At 48.3% G+C, this 18,437-nt stretch overlaps 1 protein-coding gene across 1 annotated transcript in view; it reads left to right on the top strand.

Annotated features, from left to right (window-relative positions):
• The window catches only part of LOC135912841 (solute carrier family 22 member 7-like), a 32,948-nt gene extending 14,922 nt beyond the window's left edge, over positions 1 to 18,026 (top strand). The window contains exons 4-6 of the mRNA XM_065445388.1: positions 94 to 471; positions 12,872 to 13,205; positions 16,967 to 18,026. Coding sequence (XP_065301460.1) covers positions 94 to 471; positions 12,872 to 13,205; positions 16,967 to 17,059 — 805 coding nt within the window. The 3' untranslated portion in view covers positions 17,060 to 18,026. The remainder of the gene's footprint in view (positions 1 to 93; positions 472 to 12,871; positions 13,206 to 16,966) is intronic.
• The last annotated feature ends 411 nt before the right edge of the window (positions 18,027 to 18,437 follow it).

The raw sequence follows: 18,437 nt of genomic DNA, 5'->3' as shown, positions 1-18,437 counted from the left end.
TTGTTCGCGCTGCAATGCTACAATGGCTTCAACGTGAATCTACCAACTAGCCAAAGAGCGAGTTAGACGAGCGCCCTTTGTTTCCTCTCGCAGGGTAAGCAGTTTTATAGCGCGCAAGTGCTCCAGGGTACTGGGGAAGATGCGCTACCGCAAGCAACCCACGGTGGGCAGCCTGGGCCTGCTCTTCGACCGGGCGCTTCGGACGCGCACGCTGGCGCTGGCCTTCACGCTGTTCGCGCTCCTCAACAGCCTGCCGGCGGCCGCCGACGAAGACGCGCTGAGCCTGGAGCGGCTGCAGGACGTGGCGCGACCGGTGCTGCGCGTCTGCAGCATCGTGGCCGCGGACCAGCTGCTGCGCGAGTGCACGCGGCGCGAGGCCCTGCTCCTGGCGCTGCCGTGCGTCTGCCTGCTGGTCTGCGCCGAGGCGGTGGCCGAGGCCACGGCCGCCGAGTCCACCCTGCCGCTGATACGGTGAGGGGCCCGCGACTGCGGCGATGCGCTACCGCGATCTCTCTCTCTCTCTCCCTCCCTCCCTCCCTCCCTCCCTCCCTCTCTTGTTGTACGCAGAGCTGTGGCTGACATTTGAGAGCGCGCGTAACAGCCTAAAGCGAGGTCTCATATATACTCCGTTTCGCGCATCACGTGCAACGATGTGGTGGCTTTGAATGCGGTAACATTAGGAGTGCCAAAGTTGGGGGAAAATGTATGTGCGTGAAGTGTGGGAAGCCGGTCACGGGGTAGAAGTAGAGAGGGCGTGTGGGTGCTTAGAAGAGTGTGTATGATCGTGTATACATACATACATACATACATACATACATACATACATACATACATACATACATACATACATACATACATACATACATACATACATACATACATACATACATACATACATACATACATACATACATACATACATACATACATACATACATACATACATACATACATACATACATACATACATACATACATACATACATACATACATACATACATACATACATACATACATCGCATTTACCACTAGATCATCACTGCATTTATTTTTTTGCACCAACAAATATTTGTGTTTTTGGCCAGTAGATATGTGAAACTGTTCCTTATTTAGGTTTACTATGAAATGAAAAGAAAAATATTCTAGAAAAAGTAGCAAGCCGTCCTTTAGGTTATACGGTTGCTAATACTTTATTTCAGTACATTTTTCTTTTCTTCGTTTTTCCGTCGCGTTATTCATGTGCACATAGTCACGGCATCCTCACTCGCATGCTGGCGCAAGCATACGCTGTTGGCGAGCAGTGAGGCATGGACTGGCTGATAGATGCACGAAGCAAGTGCTGCATCTAGTCTGACATATCTGGTATGACGCTCAAATGACGACTCGAAAAGCTCAGGTGATTCAAACATTTAAGTGACGACAAAAAAACGAAGAAAGCAATTTGGAAGGACGCTTAAGTTTCGCCTTTAAATGTGGAGTGCGATATCATTCAAAGATCCCTGACTACTCCTCACTCTTCCCGGCAACTGAAGCTTATGTAACCGTAATGTTTTCCTGGAAACGCTAGCTTTGATGATGTTTCGAGGAACCCAGTGGGTCGCACCACACCTGTTCAGACAGACCTCAAACGGCAGCTGTACAGGGGTTTGTGTTTGAGTTCCCACTCAACATAATTATGCTTTCTGGTATATTCAAAGTACAATACGACGCCATCACGTCTGTAGTTTGTAAGTCGTGCTTTATGAATTTTCTGAAACTTTGAGAAATTCAATTACTTGAGTAACGCTTATGCGCCATGCGGAGGGCCTGCGTGGTTGGGGATGCGTAGTTCGGGATGATTTTCTCGTGCGCGGACGCCGGCGCAGACGCTGGATTTTCTGCGACATAGGGCCCTCAGCGCTGTCGCCTTAAAACATTTTGCAGGCCTGTGTTGAGCCCACGCCCATTTGCTTGAGAGTTGGATGCCTAAACCACTCGACCACGAACCGTGCGCCCCGTTACCGTTTTATGATTGAACTTCTTGCGTAGCTTGCACGCTAAGCATGAAACGAAGTGCAGGTTTCCTTCTCTGCAACGACATTAACGCGTCAACTCTCCGCTTGCATGTGGAAAAAGGGCGTCTCTTAGGCTGTATATTACATAAGGATTATTTTCCTCGAATTATTCATTTATTATTGTCGGTCCTGTCAAATTACTGATCGCAACAGCACCAGGGGCGCGGAATAAATTCGACACAGTGGCAATGGGCAATTAGAAAGAAAACAAATAATGAATTGTTTACAAGATATGGCCCCCAAATGCCCAGCCCTCTGCATACAGCACATGTGCACCTATCACAGCATGGCCCCCAGTAGCTGTGCTGTTTGCCGAACCTAGAATAGACGCTCCGTATGCGGCATGCAGCAGAGTTGAATATTAGGGAAACGTTCGTGGCGGTCAGCACTAGCATAACAGACGAACGGAAAGCGCTTTTCTGCCTCGCTTTTCGTTCTTTGGTCCTGTTTTCTTTATCAGTCATGGACGCCCGGTGTGTGATCTGGCATACCTTCCGCCGTAAAAGATGGCAGATCGGTGCCGCATCCGAGTTGTCTCGTTCGTGCCGAACCGTCGCATCGAATACTGCAATGTCTGACCAACCCGGCTGGATTTTCGTCGCCCTGCAGGGGTGTGTCGCCTGGCTGTCATTTCACCAAGCTGTGGAATGCAAAAGAAAATGGAGCGTTATATCCTTGAGGGTCTATGGATTGCTGATTCTGGATTCGCTCGCGTGCAAGCTTGTGAGCTGCGTCTGCAGGCTGCGTCTACGAGCGATTAAACAGGCTTCATGAAACCAGCTGGGCGCTGAGGTGGAGTCTTTTGGCGCTGGCGGTCGCGGCAAGTTTTCACGTAATGCATTACTTCATCAGCAAGCTTAGGCCAGTAGCAGTGTTGTCGAATTCGGGCCAATGTACGCGCAATCCCAAACGGCCTGAAGAGGGCGCATCGTGGCAGGCGGACAGAATATTGGCACGTAGCGAGGACAGAACGACAAGGAGTTGTCCAATCGCTGATGGGTAGAAATTCTTTTTACACAAGACAATGTTGCAGAGACAAAACGAAGATGGTGAACGTGTGAATGTCCGTGGAGGATGCGAACTTCAGCCTTCAAAATAGTCGATAAGTTGCCCGAGTTCTAAATCGTCCCGCTGTTGCCGAGCTAAGTCAGATATATTGAGAGCGCAAAGGAAACGACCATCATTATCAGCATCACGTGACACCACTGCAAGTGGAGCTCGCGAAAGACAATCAGCGTCAGTGTGCCTCCGGCCAGACTTGTAGACGATTTTTACATCAAAATCTTGAAGACGAAGGCTCCACCTGTCAAGACGTCTTGAAGGGTCTTGGCATGGATCTTGGCATGACTCTGAACGGACGACCGTATAAATATGGCCGAACCTTAGCTATCACCCAGACGACAGCTAAGCGTTTCTTTTCAGTGGTAGAGTAGTTTGTTTCTCCAGAGGTTAAGGTCGGCTAGCGTAAGCAATAGCACATATCAACTACATCTTGCCACTTCCCGTGGACTGCACCGAGGCCGATTTCGCTAGCATCAGTGTGCAGTTCAGTGGCGGCATATTCATGAAAGTGCCCAGGTTGGGGCAGTGTCTGGAGGCGCCGCTGAAGCTCTGAAAGGGTGGCTCTCTGCTGCGGGCCCCAAACAAACTGGATATCCTCCTTTATTAAACGAGTGAGGGGTTCTGCGATCTTGAAAAAATTCTCCACAAAGCGTCTGTAGTATGAGCAGAATCCCCAAAATCGTCACACGTCACGTTTGTTGACTGGCTGTGGAAATGTGGCAACAGCCATACACGTTTCTGGGTCTGGCCGAACACCTTCATTACTAACAACGTGGCCAAGGAACTTGAGTTCCTGATAACCAAAATGGCAATTCTTACGTTTCCACGACAGGCCTGCAGATCGATTTGCAAGAAGCACGGGCTAATGTCACTGCAAGTGTTGTTCAAATGTCCGAAGAAAAACAACGACGTCGAGTAAATAGAAGAGACATGATTCCCACTTAATACAGGTATTGACAGCACGGTGTCCATCATCCTTTGAAAGGTCGCGGCAGCTGAGCATAATCCGAAGGGCAGTACCTTAAGTTCCTACAGGCCTTCAGGAGTTACGAAAGCACTCTTTTCGCGATCTCCTTCATCAACTTCTATCTGCCAGTATCCGTTTCGTAAATCTATTGAGAAGTGTCGGGCATGTCGAAGACGGTCTAGGGATTCATCTGTGCGGCGAAGCGAGTAGACATATTTTTCGTCACCCTGTTCACTTTGCGGTAATGCACACAAAACCGAAGAGTGCCATCATTCTTCTTGGCAAGTACGACGGGGCGAAGCCCATGGGCTGGTTGAGGGTTGAATTCCGTCGTCGCCAAGCATTTTCATCACTTGACAGCGAATCGCTTCTTGCTCTTTTTGTGACACGCAGTAGGCGTGTCACAGGCGGGCCCGTTATGATACGGTGCTTCGCGAAGGGGGTCTGTGTTACTTTTGACGTGGACGCGAAACAATAATTGAACATGCATAAAATACTTCGTATTCGCTCTTTCTGTGTGGCTGACAGCTCAGGATTTAGATCGACTGCACTATCACGGTGTCACTATTGGCGGTTGCAGAAAGCTCAGCAAGCGTAGGACCTGTTGCATCGCTAATGTATTCAAAGTGAGCAAATTGCCGCTCGCTTTGCCAGGTGTTGGTACTCACCGCTGAAGTTCGTCACTAAAATCACAGTCATTCGATGGTTCAGTTGAATAATGCCTCTGGCGACAGAGACTTGCCGAGCCAAGAGCACCGGCAGGTTTCCTTCAGCGACGCCTTTCAGCAGTTACGAACATGCAAGTTTACCGCCGGAGTGTTACAGGGTCATCAACAACACGCAGTGCTATCTTGCGTGTGTTACTGTTTTTCAGTACCGGGATATAGTTGCCGGAAAATGTTATTATCAGCTCCCGAAGATCGATAACGGCACAGTGCTCGCGAAGAAAATCTATCCGAAGGATGACTTTCCGCGAGCACTCGCGCAACACGATAAATGAACCACGTACGTTTACTAACGGATTTGGAGCCTGGCAGTTCATCTCCCAGTCGGCGTCGAGAGATGACCACCTGCTCTCCGAAGGCTTGGTCTGCGCCTAGGCGTCGTGACTTTTCTCAGTTCAGCAGCTAGTTCGGCACTCATAAAATAATAATCCGTGCCAGTGTCTACGAGGGCAGTGACCGTGTAGTTGTCGACTTGAATGAGGGTGTCTGCGGAAACACTTTTATATTCGACGGCATGTGGCGATGAAAGAGAATCGTTGGCGGTCAGCTGGCGTATCGGGGAGGAGGATACGTTGTATAGATCCGTCAACAACGGCCGCACCCCCGGAGGTTGCTGCTCCTAGATTTCCAGGCGTGGGCTTGGGGGCATAACAGATCTGCCCCCAACTCCATGAGCGAACGGCAAGTGTTCGCCAGGTGAAGTAGAATCTCGAGGAGATGGAGAGCGGGACTGGCGCCGCGCAAGAGTCGGTGACTGCTGGCTCACGAAGTACTCGACAGTAGACCGGGGACGCTCACCATCACGGGGTCGACGTGCGTCTGGGCGAAACCCAGGAAGTCCCATCTGGCGGTATGTGCAGTCGCGGTATAGAGGACCTGCTTCACCACAATAGTTGCAAAGTGGTGGCCGATTAACTGAAGTGCGCCAAACACGATTTCCGCACGTTTAGACTTGGGCTTGCGAAATGCAGAGGGTTGGAAAGGTACTGAGGGCTCGAGAAGTGCTATGCCGTCTATTGTACGGGTGTGCGGGCCGGGTAGCCGACTGCCGGCATAGGAGACCTTAAGGCTTCGGCGTACGTCATGAGAGGCGCTGTGACTGGCGGCACGATCAGGGGTTGTACCAGCTGCCTGACCTTCAACGAACTACATCACTTAAAGCAGACACGTGGGAATGAGGACACACATTGCATGAACTTGTTGCAGCTCCTCGCGTACAAAACTGCGCACGAGCTCCCTCAGGATCGTCAAATCAGAGGCATGTATGTACGAAGAGAAAGATGTCCAGTTCCTTAGGCGCTCGTACTGCAACGACCGCTGCCGTAGCATACGCTCCATCGTGGTTGTGTCGTTGAGACATTCGGCTACGGTTCCGGGTGGGTTGCGCACTGTACCCGCTACAAATGCTCTTTCATGCCCCGCGTCAATAAGCGCACTTTCTCTCCTTCTGTCATTCCGGGATAAGCGCGCCGGAACAGCCGCGACATGTCCTGAACGAACATGGCGACACTCTCATTTGGTCTGATTCCTGGAACTGAGAGCACGATCTGTTACTCCTTTCGGTCTCAACTTACGGAGATATTGCGCGGCTGGCTACAAAATTCTGGCCAGGTCGCTAAACTAGCTTCATGGTTTTCGAACCAGATGCGCATCGAATCCTCGAGGACGAAGTAGACATGACGGAGCTTCCGGTGGTCGTCCCATACACTGGCGCTGGCAACTTGATAATAGTAGTCCAGCCAGTCCTCAACATCTTCGAAAACGACCAGAAACGACCTAGGGGATCGCGGCGTGTTGAAAATGAACAGAGCAGGCGGTCTCTCCAGTCTGGCTATTCGCTGAACAGGTTGTCATGGTCGTACGCTTTACTGAGAGAGGGTCCAGTTCTGGTGGTAGTCTCATTTGTCGCCGGCTGCGCCGAAGGTCAGCGTCGAAGGTGTCGCGATCTAAGTTCGGAGCTTCTTGTTGATCACAGTGCATGGAACAGTTTACCCAGCACCTTCACCAGTCACGTTACTATATATATTATGACAAAAACTATCAAATGTATTTCGCTAGAATAGCAGCTTGGGCTTGTTGATTTTCCATCCTGCTAGTAACAGCGCAAAATGCAGACAAGGGACGAGACAAGCAGACACCACTAGCAGGAAAAACTATCAAGTTCAATCTAATGCAAGCAGACAGTTCCCGTCCGATACCTTGACTAAGTGTGCGTCTTCGTCGTCGGCGGCCTCACCTTGTGCAGAAACGGCGACCCCCCCCCCACACACACACATACACACACACACACACACACACACACACACACACACACACACACACACACACATATATATATATATGTGTGTGTGTGTGTGTGTGTGTGTGTGTGTGTGTGTGTGTGCTGCGAATTTTTACTGTTCGCCATTTACTCACAGGAGAACAGACATGGGCAGTCCATCGGGCACGCAATGCGGCCGAGAGGCTAGGCCTCTGGGTCCCGACATGGCAGCGGCCCGCTTCGGGCTTTTCATACCATACCATACCATTTACTCATTCCGTGTGCTATTCGTATCGTACTTCACGAAAAATTATGTTGACCTTCTCTTTTTAAGCGTCGACACTTAATTCTTCTTTCGTTTTTACCAGTTGGGCCGATGCCAGACATAGGGCGGTCTATGCTAAGTGTGGTTAATGTTCGACTATACTGGCACCAGTTACTCCCGTACTGTTAACTTTACCTACTCTGCGACTAATTCTCTCTTCTGGTGGTTACCGACAAAGCCGCCATCTAGTTACCATTCGCAGGCGGAAACTCTGCTTAGACCAAACAAACTTATACCCGTGTCACACGGGCGTTTGGAAGGCCTTCCAACCGATAGTCAGTTGACTCAAAGGTCAAGTTCAAGCTGCCACACGGGCCGTTTCGAAGGCCGCCGAGTCAATAGCCTATCGAGTCAACGGAGCACCGTACAACTCTATCGAAATCTCGATGGCCTTTGAGCAACGGAAGCGGAAACAGCGCGTACATGCCCTCTCATTCACAGTGTTCTCGTACTCACGGTTAGAAAAAAACAAATCAAACGAAAATGCTCTAAAAATACTATATATGAGTGTTATTAATTATTCAATAAAGTATTTTTGCCACTTGATATGTGCGAACACACACAAAAACGGCAGCCGCATCAAGCGGCGCAAACGTTGCCGCAGTTTCGGTACTCAACAACTTAAAAACTAAACATATATGTATGGCGATGTATAAACAAATTCTTTTATTGTATAAACAAACATAAAAGAAATTATAGTGCTTTTAAGAGGTTTTAATGTTGTTTAACTTTTCGTGACATGAAAACGAAAATAAAGATCCGCAGCGCCACAAAATTTTGCGAGAAACGCCTGAACCACTCAACGGCGCATCAAAAGTGCCGTGTAGCAGCGCGACAACTCCTTTGAGTCGATAGAGTTGTGGCGTTTCGAAGGCCATTGACTGGAAGGCCTTCCAAATATGCCCGTGTGACACAGGTATTACCTCCATTTCCCCAAAATTTGCCGTACGGTGGCTTTCTCTCACGGTGTCTATATCTACGGCAGTGCACCCTTTACAGGAGTGTAATGCAATGTGGTTATTTTTTATAATATTGGCGTTTATTACGCCCGTACTATTAAATTCACCTACTCTGCAACTAATTCTCTCTTTTGCTGGTCATCGGCGAAGCCGCCTTCTATTTAGCATTGCCCGATGTGAGCCCTGCTTAGACCAAACAAACTCACCTCCATTTCCCCAAAATGTGCCATACGGTGGCTTTCTCTCATTGTGTCTATATCTACGGCGGTGCACCCTTTACAGGAGTGCAGTGCAATGTGGTTATTTTTTATAACATTGGCGCTATTTACGCCCGTACTATTAAATTCACCTACTCTGCAACTAATTCTCTCTTTTGCTGGTCACCGGCGAAGCCGCCTTCTATTTAGCAATGCCCGATGTGAGTCCTGCTTAGACCAAACAAAATCACCTCCATTTCCCCAAAATGTGCCGTACGGTGGCTTTGTCTCACTATGTGTATATCTATGGCAGTGCCCCCTTTACAGGAGTGTAGTGCGATGTGGTTATTTTCGGCTACATTGGCGCTAATTACGCCCGTACCATTAACTTTGCCTACTCTGTGACTAATTCTCTTTTCTGGTGGTCACCGGCAAAGCCGCCCTTTAGTTATCATTGCCCGGCGTAAGCCCTGCTTAAACCAAGCAAACTCATCTCCATTTCCGGAAAATGTGCCGATCGGCGGCTTTGTCTTACCATGTCTATATCTACGGCGGCGCACCCTTTACATGAGTGTAGCGCCAAGTGAGTATTTGTGACTGCGTTGGCGCTAATTGCGCCCGTGTCATTAACATTGCCTACTTTGCGATTGATTTTTGCTTCTTTTCTAGTTGAGACCTACATTTCGATAATGTTTCAACTCGCTGTAATGCTCTCAAGGCGCTAAAGGACCGTTTATTTCCGAAAGTAACTGAAAAAAAATTAAAGGATACTTGAGTACCCTTGCGTGGATGAATTCGAAAGCATTTGGACATCTCTCCGATGACTGCTCGACCTCGTTCGCTTACTGGTGTCGACGTCCAAAGGAGCCGGGCGCGTATACTGACCGAGAAGTCGAAGGTTCGCGCACTGGAGCGCACGACAGACCTCGCCGAAATCACCGCACCGAGTGGCAGCGCCCCGACGTGCGGTGGTATACTGGGTGTTCCACGTAACTTGAGCCCAACTTTAAATATGTGTCAATACCATGTAGCTAGACCGAAGCAAGGCAAGATTGTTTAAGGATGCTTGGAGATACTCGGAGCATTTTTGCATTCCGCCTAATTTCATAATTACCCCTAATTAATTAGTCAACTTCGCAATTATTACAGTTATATTAATACTGCCGACCATATAACTGCAGAGCAAGAGGGAAAACTCCCGATACAACTTTCTGTTGCTCAATACGTGGTACATAAAAATGTTTTTCCGAGCGCGAAAGAAGCCCGCGAACACACGCAAAATTGCCTCGCGACTGGCCGCTCGAGGCAGTTTGCGTGTATACGCGGGCTTCTCTCATGCATGAAAAAAAGAAACATTTATGTAGCCCGTAGTGAGCTGCAGAAAGCTTTATCAGGAGTTTTTCATGTTGCTCTACAATTTTGTCGTTGACACTTTTAATCTAATTATAATAATTGAAAAGTTGTTTAAATTATTCAAACTTATGATTTAATTAGGCGGAATGTCAAAAAAAAATTGTCGGAGCATCTCCAAGTGACGGCAAACAACATTACTTTAGTTCTGTCCAGCTATGTAGCATTTGCATATTTTTAGTCTGGCTCAAGTTAGTGAAACACCCTACATATTGACCGGCCACACAGTTGCCGCTTCCCAACCACTGCAGCTTATGCAACAGTAATTTTTACCCTGAAACGTTTGTGGCGAACGCTATGCACGAAAATGAGCTTTCTGGTTCTTTTTTTTTTTAACGTAGCTCTTAGGCGCACGTTCCTGCGGCAAGCGTCGGCGTAACCTAGCGAACGAGTCAACGATGAAAGAGCGAACATGGAGCGCAGAGGGGGATGAAAGATGCGAGGAGGAAAGCGGTAGAGGTGAGGGCAGCGGAACCATGAGGCGGAGATTGGAGGAGGAGGGTATGCCGAAAGCGTAAGAAGAAAAGCGTAGTGTGATGACGATGAATATGAGATGGCGCCAGAGTAGCACGCGTGGTCTCGGAGGTCCGTCTGCAGCGACTTCTGTGTGTCGCGGCCACGCGTCACCCACGCGCTGCCTTTCGCGATCTCCAAATTAGCGAGGCAGTCGCCCCACACTTCACTCCATTTGCAACGTGCCTCACGAGACAGATTCTCCGCGCCAGCCAAGATATCGCAATATCAAAGCGCGTATAAAGCTGCGCTCAAATTTCGTATTAGGGAGTATTGTAGTCGTCGGTGAATTTTTCTTTCCCCGGGATGTCCGGCGCCACCGCTGCCGCGGATGCGCGGAAGTGAGTGCCATCTGGTGGCGCTTGAAGGAGCCCAGCGGCGCACCCTCCCGTTGATTGGCTGTGACCACGCTTTATGAGCTATATAATGTTAATTTTTGCATCAATAAACAGTACCGAGATACGCCACCTTCGTGTAAAGTCAACTACTGGCTCGCTGTAACTTTTGGCCAAGCAGTGGCTACGCTGTTGTCAGCGACTACGCCCTGCTACCAGTAGGAGTTTCCTAACTGTAAAGGTAACGATGAGTCAGAAGCAGATTCTTTCGACCCAGCTGTTTCAGACAGATGGCTCAACGATCGGACGCATTTCCTGAGCTCAGCGTTGCCGCGTTCTATTAAGTGAATTCTGAACACTGATTTAAATAGAGAAAAAAATCAGCAGAAAACATGGGTTCTACATTACTTTCAACATTGTTGTAAAATCATTAATAAAAGATGTATGCGTAACAGCCCAAATGAACGCTCCGACTGTGTATAGTGCACCACGGTGCACTTGGTAATAAGCAGAAGTGCGGGTAGATGCGGGCCGAGTTGCTCCACTAGCCGTGGCTAGTCGTGCCAGTCCAATGCGTGCGCGAATGATTCAAAATAATGAAGGACGTAATTTAACATTATGGAGCTGGTTCACCTTTTCCACATTTAGTATGATCCACTGCACGCCGGTTTCAACTTGCAACTATCAGTATGATTCAGCGCAATAACTAGGGTGGTTGCTTGGGCTAGTTGCGCTGTACATTATTTTTGATCAGCGCAATAAGTTAGGCAAAAGGCTTCACCGCAAGGTGGTCTTTAATTGCGGTGCAGTATACTGAAGCACATCTGTTCGAGAACGCATTTACAGACTCATGCCATATTATAAAGCATATTTATTTCAGTGGCTTTATTACACTTATCTTAAGGTAGGCCGATCAATATAGAATTAGTTATTTAACTGTATAGCTAAAATCTTTTCTTGATCCACGCTCGCGCACCTGGTGACAAAAGCAAAACGAGGCGCATTTCTCGCCTTGCAAATCCCTTTCGCGCCTGCGCACACAGAGGTCGGTGGTACGAACCAGATAGTGAGCGTTAAGTTTTGGATCCGTTGTTGTAACGGTATACATCGCATTGGCACTTACTGTGATCCTGTTGGACTTGAATTCCAACGAAGCGGAACCGGCTAGAAATTGGCGTAGTGATTGCCGTTGGCGTAGTGAAAGCTTGCACAGCTACACTACAGATGTAAAAATCGGTCCTGCTGTAGTGTTAGCCATCTAAAAACATTCGTTTCTTGCTCAATTTCTGTAGTGAATTCTGTTCCTTTCTCGTGTGGGCATACACATGTTGGCCAAATCGGTAGTTGTCTCTACACTAGGCTGAAAATTCATGTGGATTCCACAAAAGGGGCTGACCACAGTCATCTCGCAATGCATATGAGAGGCTGCAATCTGCATGGTAAGTGTGTACCGCAATCTGAAAAAAAAATAAAGGGCCTTACACCAGCGCAAAGATCAAACGACAAAAGAGGTCGTAGAAGTCCACGAGATAAATAAAAAGGGGAAGGGGTGCGTCAGCCACGCCTCCGTAGTGCTTCATGATACTGAAGTAACTTTTCTAGATGTGGTTTAACACGTAGCAGTTTTTTTTTGGTGTCTGGAACTCCAAAAAAATTGTTCTTACCTGCTCAGCTTGATGACGTATGACATATCCCGTTTTCAGTGTTGCTAACCTTTCGAATAAACATGCAGTTGCTAGTCAGGGCTGTGTCTTGTTGCTTGTACCCTTGCTTGTGTCCTAGTAGTTCGCGCTCCGAATTAACCATGCTTCCATGCCAACTCGCCCATTTTTTTCGCTTCTTATCTCCATACAACGTGAGTAGTACTGTCGATGTTTTTTTGCACGCTTGTGTCATAACGAGCTGCCGGCAGGCCGTTTTACGGAGAACATGGCGAACGGCATTGTTTCAAAGGTGTTCACTACCTTAGTTCTTTGAAAAAAAGTTTATCTGAGGACCTGTGCTGAAGCTGCGCTGAAGCTTTCTAACGTTACGGACGCGTGCTGCCGCCGCTTCATACGCAGGGAGCTGCTGCTCAACTCCATCCTGGCCAACCTGACCATGGTGTGCGTGTACTGCCTCGAGCTGTACCCGACCTCGACCAGGGCCACGGGTCTGGGCAGCGTCTACTTCGCCGGCGGCGTCTGCGCCACGGCGTCGCCGCTGCTGCTCGAGCTGTGCCTGGAGCGACCCCTGCTCCACGTCAGCTCCGTGCCGCTCACGGTGGCCGCCATGTTCGTGGTCACGCTGCTGCCGGAGACCAAGGACGCGTCGCTGCCCGACACCATTTTCGATCTCGAAGAGCACGCCAGGCGACTCGGCTCCGGCGACGTCGACGATGTGTTCGCCGAACCCGACGTGAGTGCCGAGCGCGCGTACATGGTGTGGTCGTCGTTGCGCTGGGGATTGCTGTGCGATGGGCGATGCGCGATTAGCATTGTTCTTTAAAACTAGGTTTGTACAGTGCGAGTAGACAGAACATATATAGAAACACAGACGATGCATACAGGTGCTGACGACGTCCGCGGGGCCCGTTCGGTATGCAACGAATTGTTTTCATTTTCATTCTTGTTGCGCTGCGTAATTCGACCGCACAAAGCCGAGCCCCCCACCCCCCTCCCCCTCCCCCGCCACCGCCATCGCCGATCGACTAACCAGTGGGAACGATAAGACATTATTCGAATCGAACGAAAAGAACCCTTACATAACACACCTCGAGGTCTTTGTTTTCCCATTTGTCGTGTCTATTCGCGCTGCACAAGCAATTAGTTTTCAACAACAGTGTACCAACTAGCCTCTCAGGGAACTCTCTTGCTACGATTAGGAAATAGTACTAGTTAATGCGTGACGTTGATTTAAAGTTGAGACTATGATCGTAAGTCAACGTCTCTAAAAGCAGCGAAGATTTATTCGGACAGAATCGTGGCGCACATACTTGGGAAACGTTCACTATGCATTCTTTTTAGCGTATATTGACTGCTAGTTTGTGTCAGACTTTTTGCGTTCTTGCAGTCGTAAAAAAGAAACGTCTGTATGCTGTCGTGGAAATATTAGGCGGCCTCTGTTACCGTGTTGTCGGGACATGACTACTGTTGAAATTCCCGTTCGAGAACATCTCCCCCCCCCCCCCATCTCCCTTCCCGCCTGAAACATGCCCATATACCTCAACACCGACAAAATTGAGCGTGCAGTATAAATAAATGCTCTAGTTAGGCAGCTGCTAAACTGATTCGTATAAAATTTGTTGCATTTAAGAAACAAAATCTTGATTCTGCCAGCTTACGAAGGAAAATTCTCATTTACACCATTGAATGTTGTGCAAAAATATCCGAATTTCGGTCAATTAAAAAAAACTAAGGCACGAAGTTTTATAAAGCCGTAACTCTGCACCAAGAACAGTCATCGTAATTCTGTTAAATGCATCTGTTGCAGCATATAAAGCTAACAAACGTGGTATACATAGGTTTACAGCTTACACGAAATTTCTACAATGTAATTAAGGAATACTCTGCAAGGGGCTAGTTGGTTAGACATAATTAATACAGTTGCGCAAAGCGACAAAGAGGCAGGGTTATGTATAAGCGAGTAAACAAAACACACTTGCATTTGTGTGTTGTGCTTTCTTTCTCGCTTAAGTCCTGCCCCTTCGTCGCTTTGCGCAACAGTTTTAGTTAATTTTCAACAATGCTTGCGAGGGTTTCACGAAAGCCCTGCTCGCATATTAGTGGTATATATTGTCACGTGGTCGTGACGTCAAAGAACACAGTAGCAATACTGTGAAAGGCAAAAACTAGCTTTTATTGGGCGAACCTGTGCCCACAAAACACGCTACACTTAAAGCAGAACGAGAGCGGCGAACACAGTCGGCAATCGTCGTAAATCTGATCAGCGGGTCAAGCGCGTCGTCTTTTATAGAGCAGTCGTCGAATGTTCCAGACTAATCGTTGGGACCCGCATGCCTTCTACAAAGTTCTACACCATTCGCGTCAAGCGATGAAATCAGATAACACAAGGTTCGGCGACAACAGACAGCGGATAGAAGCATCGATAACTTTCCAGAAACTTGGGATACATGCAAGCGCGTCCCGCGCTGTGCGATAACATTTGTTAGGCGGCTAAACGTGGTCGCCCGATAAGGATAAGTACACGTGTCAATATCTGCCTGGTGTATAATACACCAAAATTGTCCAGTTTAGTTGTCCAAATAGGTGCGATTTACAGAATTGTTATGTCGTTTTAATTTGCGAATCTTTAGATAGTTGTCAGCTTGATTGTAAAGTTTTTTTTCTCTTTTGCAACTTTGAGATATTCACGGATATTTGTTAAACATTGATGGCCCTAAATAAATAATCAAGTGCATATAGCCTGTTAAAGCTCTACTATTAAATGCAAAGAATCTCATGATAAGCGGTACAACGGTTGCTGTGAAAAACAATATCAAACAAAACACGGGAACGGAGAGTCCCTGTGTTTTAGATAAAAGTTGCGGAGGCACAGCTTCGTTCAGCTGTACCATCGAATTACATATATGCAATACTAAGGCGGCCACTCTTTCCTTAAGCAGAGATTTCATGCGCCAGAAAAGTACACAAAAAACTAAATACGAGTGGCCACGCCACCGTAGAGTTTCTGCACTGGCACTCCATGACGTCACAGATCTTTACATTGTCTGCTCGCATCTAGTAAATTGCTCACCGGTAAAAACTACTAACGGAATCGTACTCTAAAGGAATCAGAAACACGACAAAGAAAGTTTCGAGAGCATCTACGGCTCCGAAGCAATCCAAAAAAGATCGCTGTTTCTTCCGAAAAGCGAAGCATCGATTGCGATAGCAAATTAGTAGACAGCTAACGAAGTACGGACAGTAGCGTTATTGGTCGTGTAAACTTCTGCAGAGCCCTTTCAAGATACGGCGTGCGCGATCGTGCGCGGCCCTGCAAAGTACGCACTCGTTGGCGGAGTCGAAGCTGCCCACCCTTCCTCTCTCGCTGCCTCCCCGCTTTCCTTCCTATCATGCGCGAGGTTGAGTTGCGTTCGTCAGTTCCCCTTGTGCCCTGTCGCGAAATACGCAGTTGTTGCCAGAACACAACGTCGCCTCCCCCTCCCTCCCTCCCTCCCTCCCTCCCATTTCCCCACGGCCTTTCGCGCGACGGAAGACGGCGCGTTTGCTCTCTGCTTTCCTCCTTTACGCGCTCCCGATTGAGCCGCGATCGTCGGCTGCGCTGGCGCGCTTTCCCTCGCACACGCAGCATACGACGCGCGACGACGGTGTCATCACTCGTGGATTTTATACGAAACATCACAGCGATAGCGAGAATGCGCCTGAATTATCCATATATTTGCTATCGCAATTAAAAAAACACATCGCAAACCATGACGTCTCACATGACGTAGAGGCACCCGGGCTTCGGTTCGGAATTGAAGAAAGTTGGACCATTTTCTCCACTTGCAATAATATCTTTCCCGCCTAATGAATGAAGTCAAAGCTTTGAAATGATAGTTTTAAGTGCCTAAAACATCTCTGTGCACTATTTAGTGTCCCTTTAAAGAGGTGCTGACACCTGCAGATAGGCTGCAGCTGTTCCTTTTCTCTAATAAATTAAACGCGCGTATGTAAGGTCACTGCAAATGCTATGCAAGTCATGGTTTCTTACAAAAACGATAAGAGGAAATCCTGGCGCTAGTCTCTGCGGAAGTTGAAAGTATGACGATTCAGCCGGCATGGGAATGATGGTTAGCGCGCGGATTCGCATAAATGGGGTCGCTCTGGCTGCAAATGGCTTTGTGACTTTACAGATAGATTGAAACAAACTACCGCGTTATAAATGAAACAATTCGCAATGATTAGCCATGTGCACAAGAACTAATAGCTTCATTGCGTTTATAAAACTGCGAGTGCTTGGAAATTGAGAAAGATAAAGTGTCACAAATAACACCGCAAGAACGCTTGAAGCCGCAAGAACTAAGATTAGACAGTTCGACGTACTAGCCGTCATTCCTACGGTAGCTGAGCGTCGCAGCGCCGCAGTCACCCCTAGTGATTTCAGCAGGAAGCTCTATACTATGTAAGTGGCTTCTTTTTGTTCACCGTGGTGTTGCTTGCGCGTTCTGCCGACAGAGCACGGCCGAGGCGCCGATTCCCGGTTACCAGCCCCAGCGCGACCAGGCACCCTTCTTTCCACACTCGAGCACCACCTCCAGCGTGCGCTAGATTTTCCGACTGATGCGTGCCACCGGTCACGCTGCCTGCGTCGCGTCATGCCTTCGAACACTGAACATGTGGCCGCACAGGCAAGCCGGCTTATGCGTGCGTGCCAAAACAAAAAAAAAACTTTGCACGGACTCTCTGCTGCCCGGCGACGAAAACGCGGTGACCGGATCTGCAAGTCTGAATATACGTCACTGCGTGTTGTGTGCCGAGGACCAAACAGGCCGCTTTGTTTCTGTGGTAAACTCGAGTTATTTTGCAACATTTTGGCCCTTATAGTTTTCCCGCGTCTGTGACTCTATGGTGCCCGCGTGCTTAAACTGTTTCGCCCTCCTCGTATACTTATTATAATTTCGTGAAATACCGACCTTGCAAGGCTGCTGTGGAGACTTTTGTGCGACGTGGTAAGTTTCGTGGTTATCTTGTGGCAGAAAAACCTGAGTTGGACGGTTCACGAAGGTCTGCGGTCGCCGATGACGGTGCGCTGCCGGAGCAGCGCGAATCTCCCGTTAGCGCGTGGGCTGAGTAAGCAAGTGGGCGATATTGCGCGATAAGGTTGCAACCGACATCGTTGCACCTTGCGTCCTTGTAGTTCGCACCTATAGTGCCGCGCCTGAAAGGACGACACGTGTGAACGCTGTTGTCACAAATGACAATGTTTATCACCAAATCCTGTGTTGTTTCCATCGCAAGTGCTGTGCGAGCCAAGAAAAGGAAGCAGCGGGTGGGTGAGCACGAGAGGAGACTTGATTCTTTACTTGCAGTATGAGTTTCGCAGCCCAAGTCAGTGTTAAAAGTTAAACTAAATTCTGGATTTTTACGTGCAAAAACTATTATATGTGTTTGAGACACACCGTAACGGCTTAATTTTTGACCACCTGGGGTACTTTAACGTGATTACAATGCGTGGTACACTGCCGTTTTTTGTATTTCGCTACCATCGAAATGTGGATTTGCACAAAGCCACTAAGCAACCTCGGCGGGTAAGTCAGTGTTACTGAAAGACCTGTAGCTCCCCTGGTGGAGAAGTTGGAGCATAGACAGTCGCGTCGTGTCTTGTCGGAGCGACAGTGCGCCCGCAGGAATGACGCTTGAGGGTTCGTTTTCGCGAACGGAAGTGTGACTTCCTTATCCGACAACCCTGGTACACAGCATGGCTGTATTTCTTACTGCCACAACAGTCTCGAGAAAGCGAAATGCCAAGACGTTCCCGTAAATTTCTACAAAATTACCGGGCATTTGGCGAATGACAGACAAAAGCGAAACTATGTGCCGAGTCAAATCGCACATTTTATTTTTATTTTCGCACGTCTTGCCTTCATTTATGCCTCGCGGTAGATCAAGTGACCCTTACGCGCATAGCGAGAGAGCTTCGAAAACC

Source organism: Dermacentor albipictus, chromosome 3 (genome assembly GCF_038994185.2).
Source record: "Dermacentor albipictus isolate Rhodes 1998 colony chromosome 3, USDA_Dalb.pri_finalv2, whole genome shotgun sequence".
NCBI classification, from domain to species: Eukaryota; Metazoa; Arthropoda; class Arachnida; order Ixodida; family Ixodidae; genus Dermacentor; species Dermacentor albipictus.
Note: the sequence above shows the minus strand (reverse complement) of the source record. Positions and strands in the feature narration are given on the sequence as shown.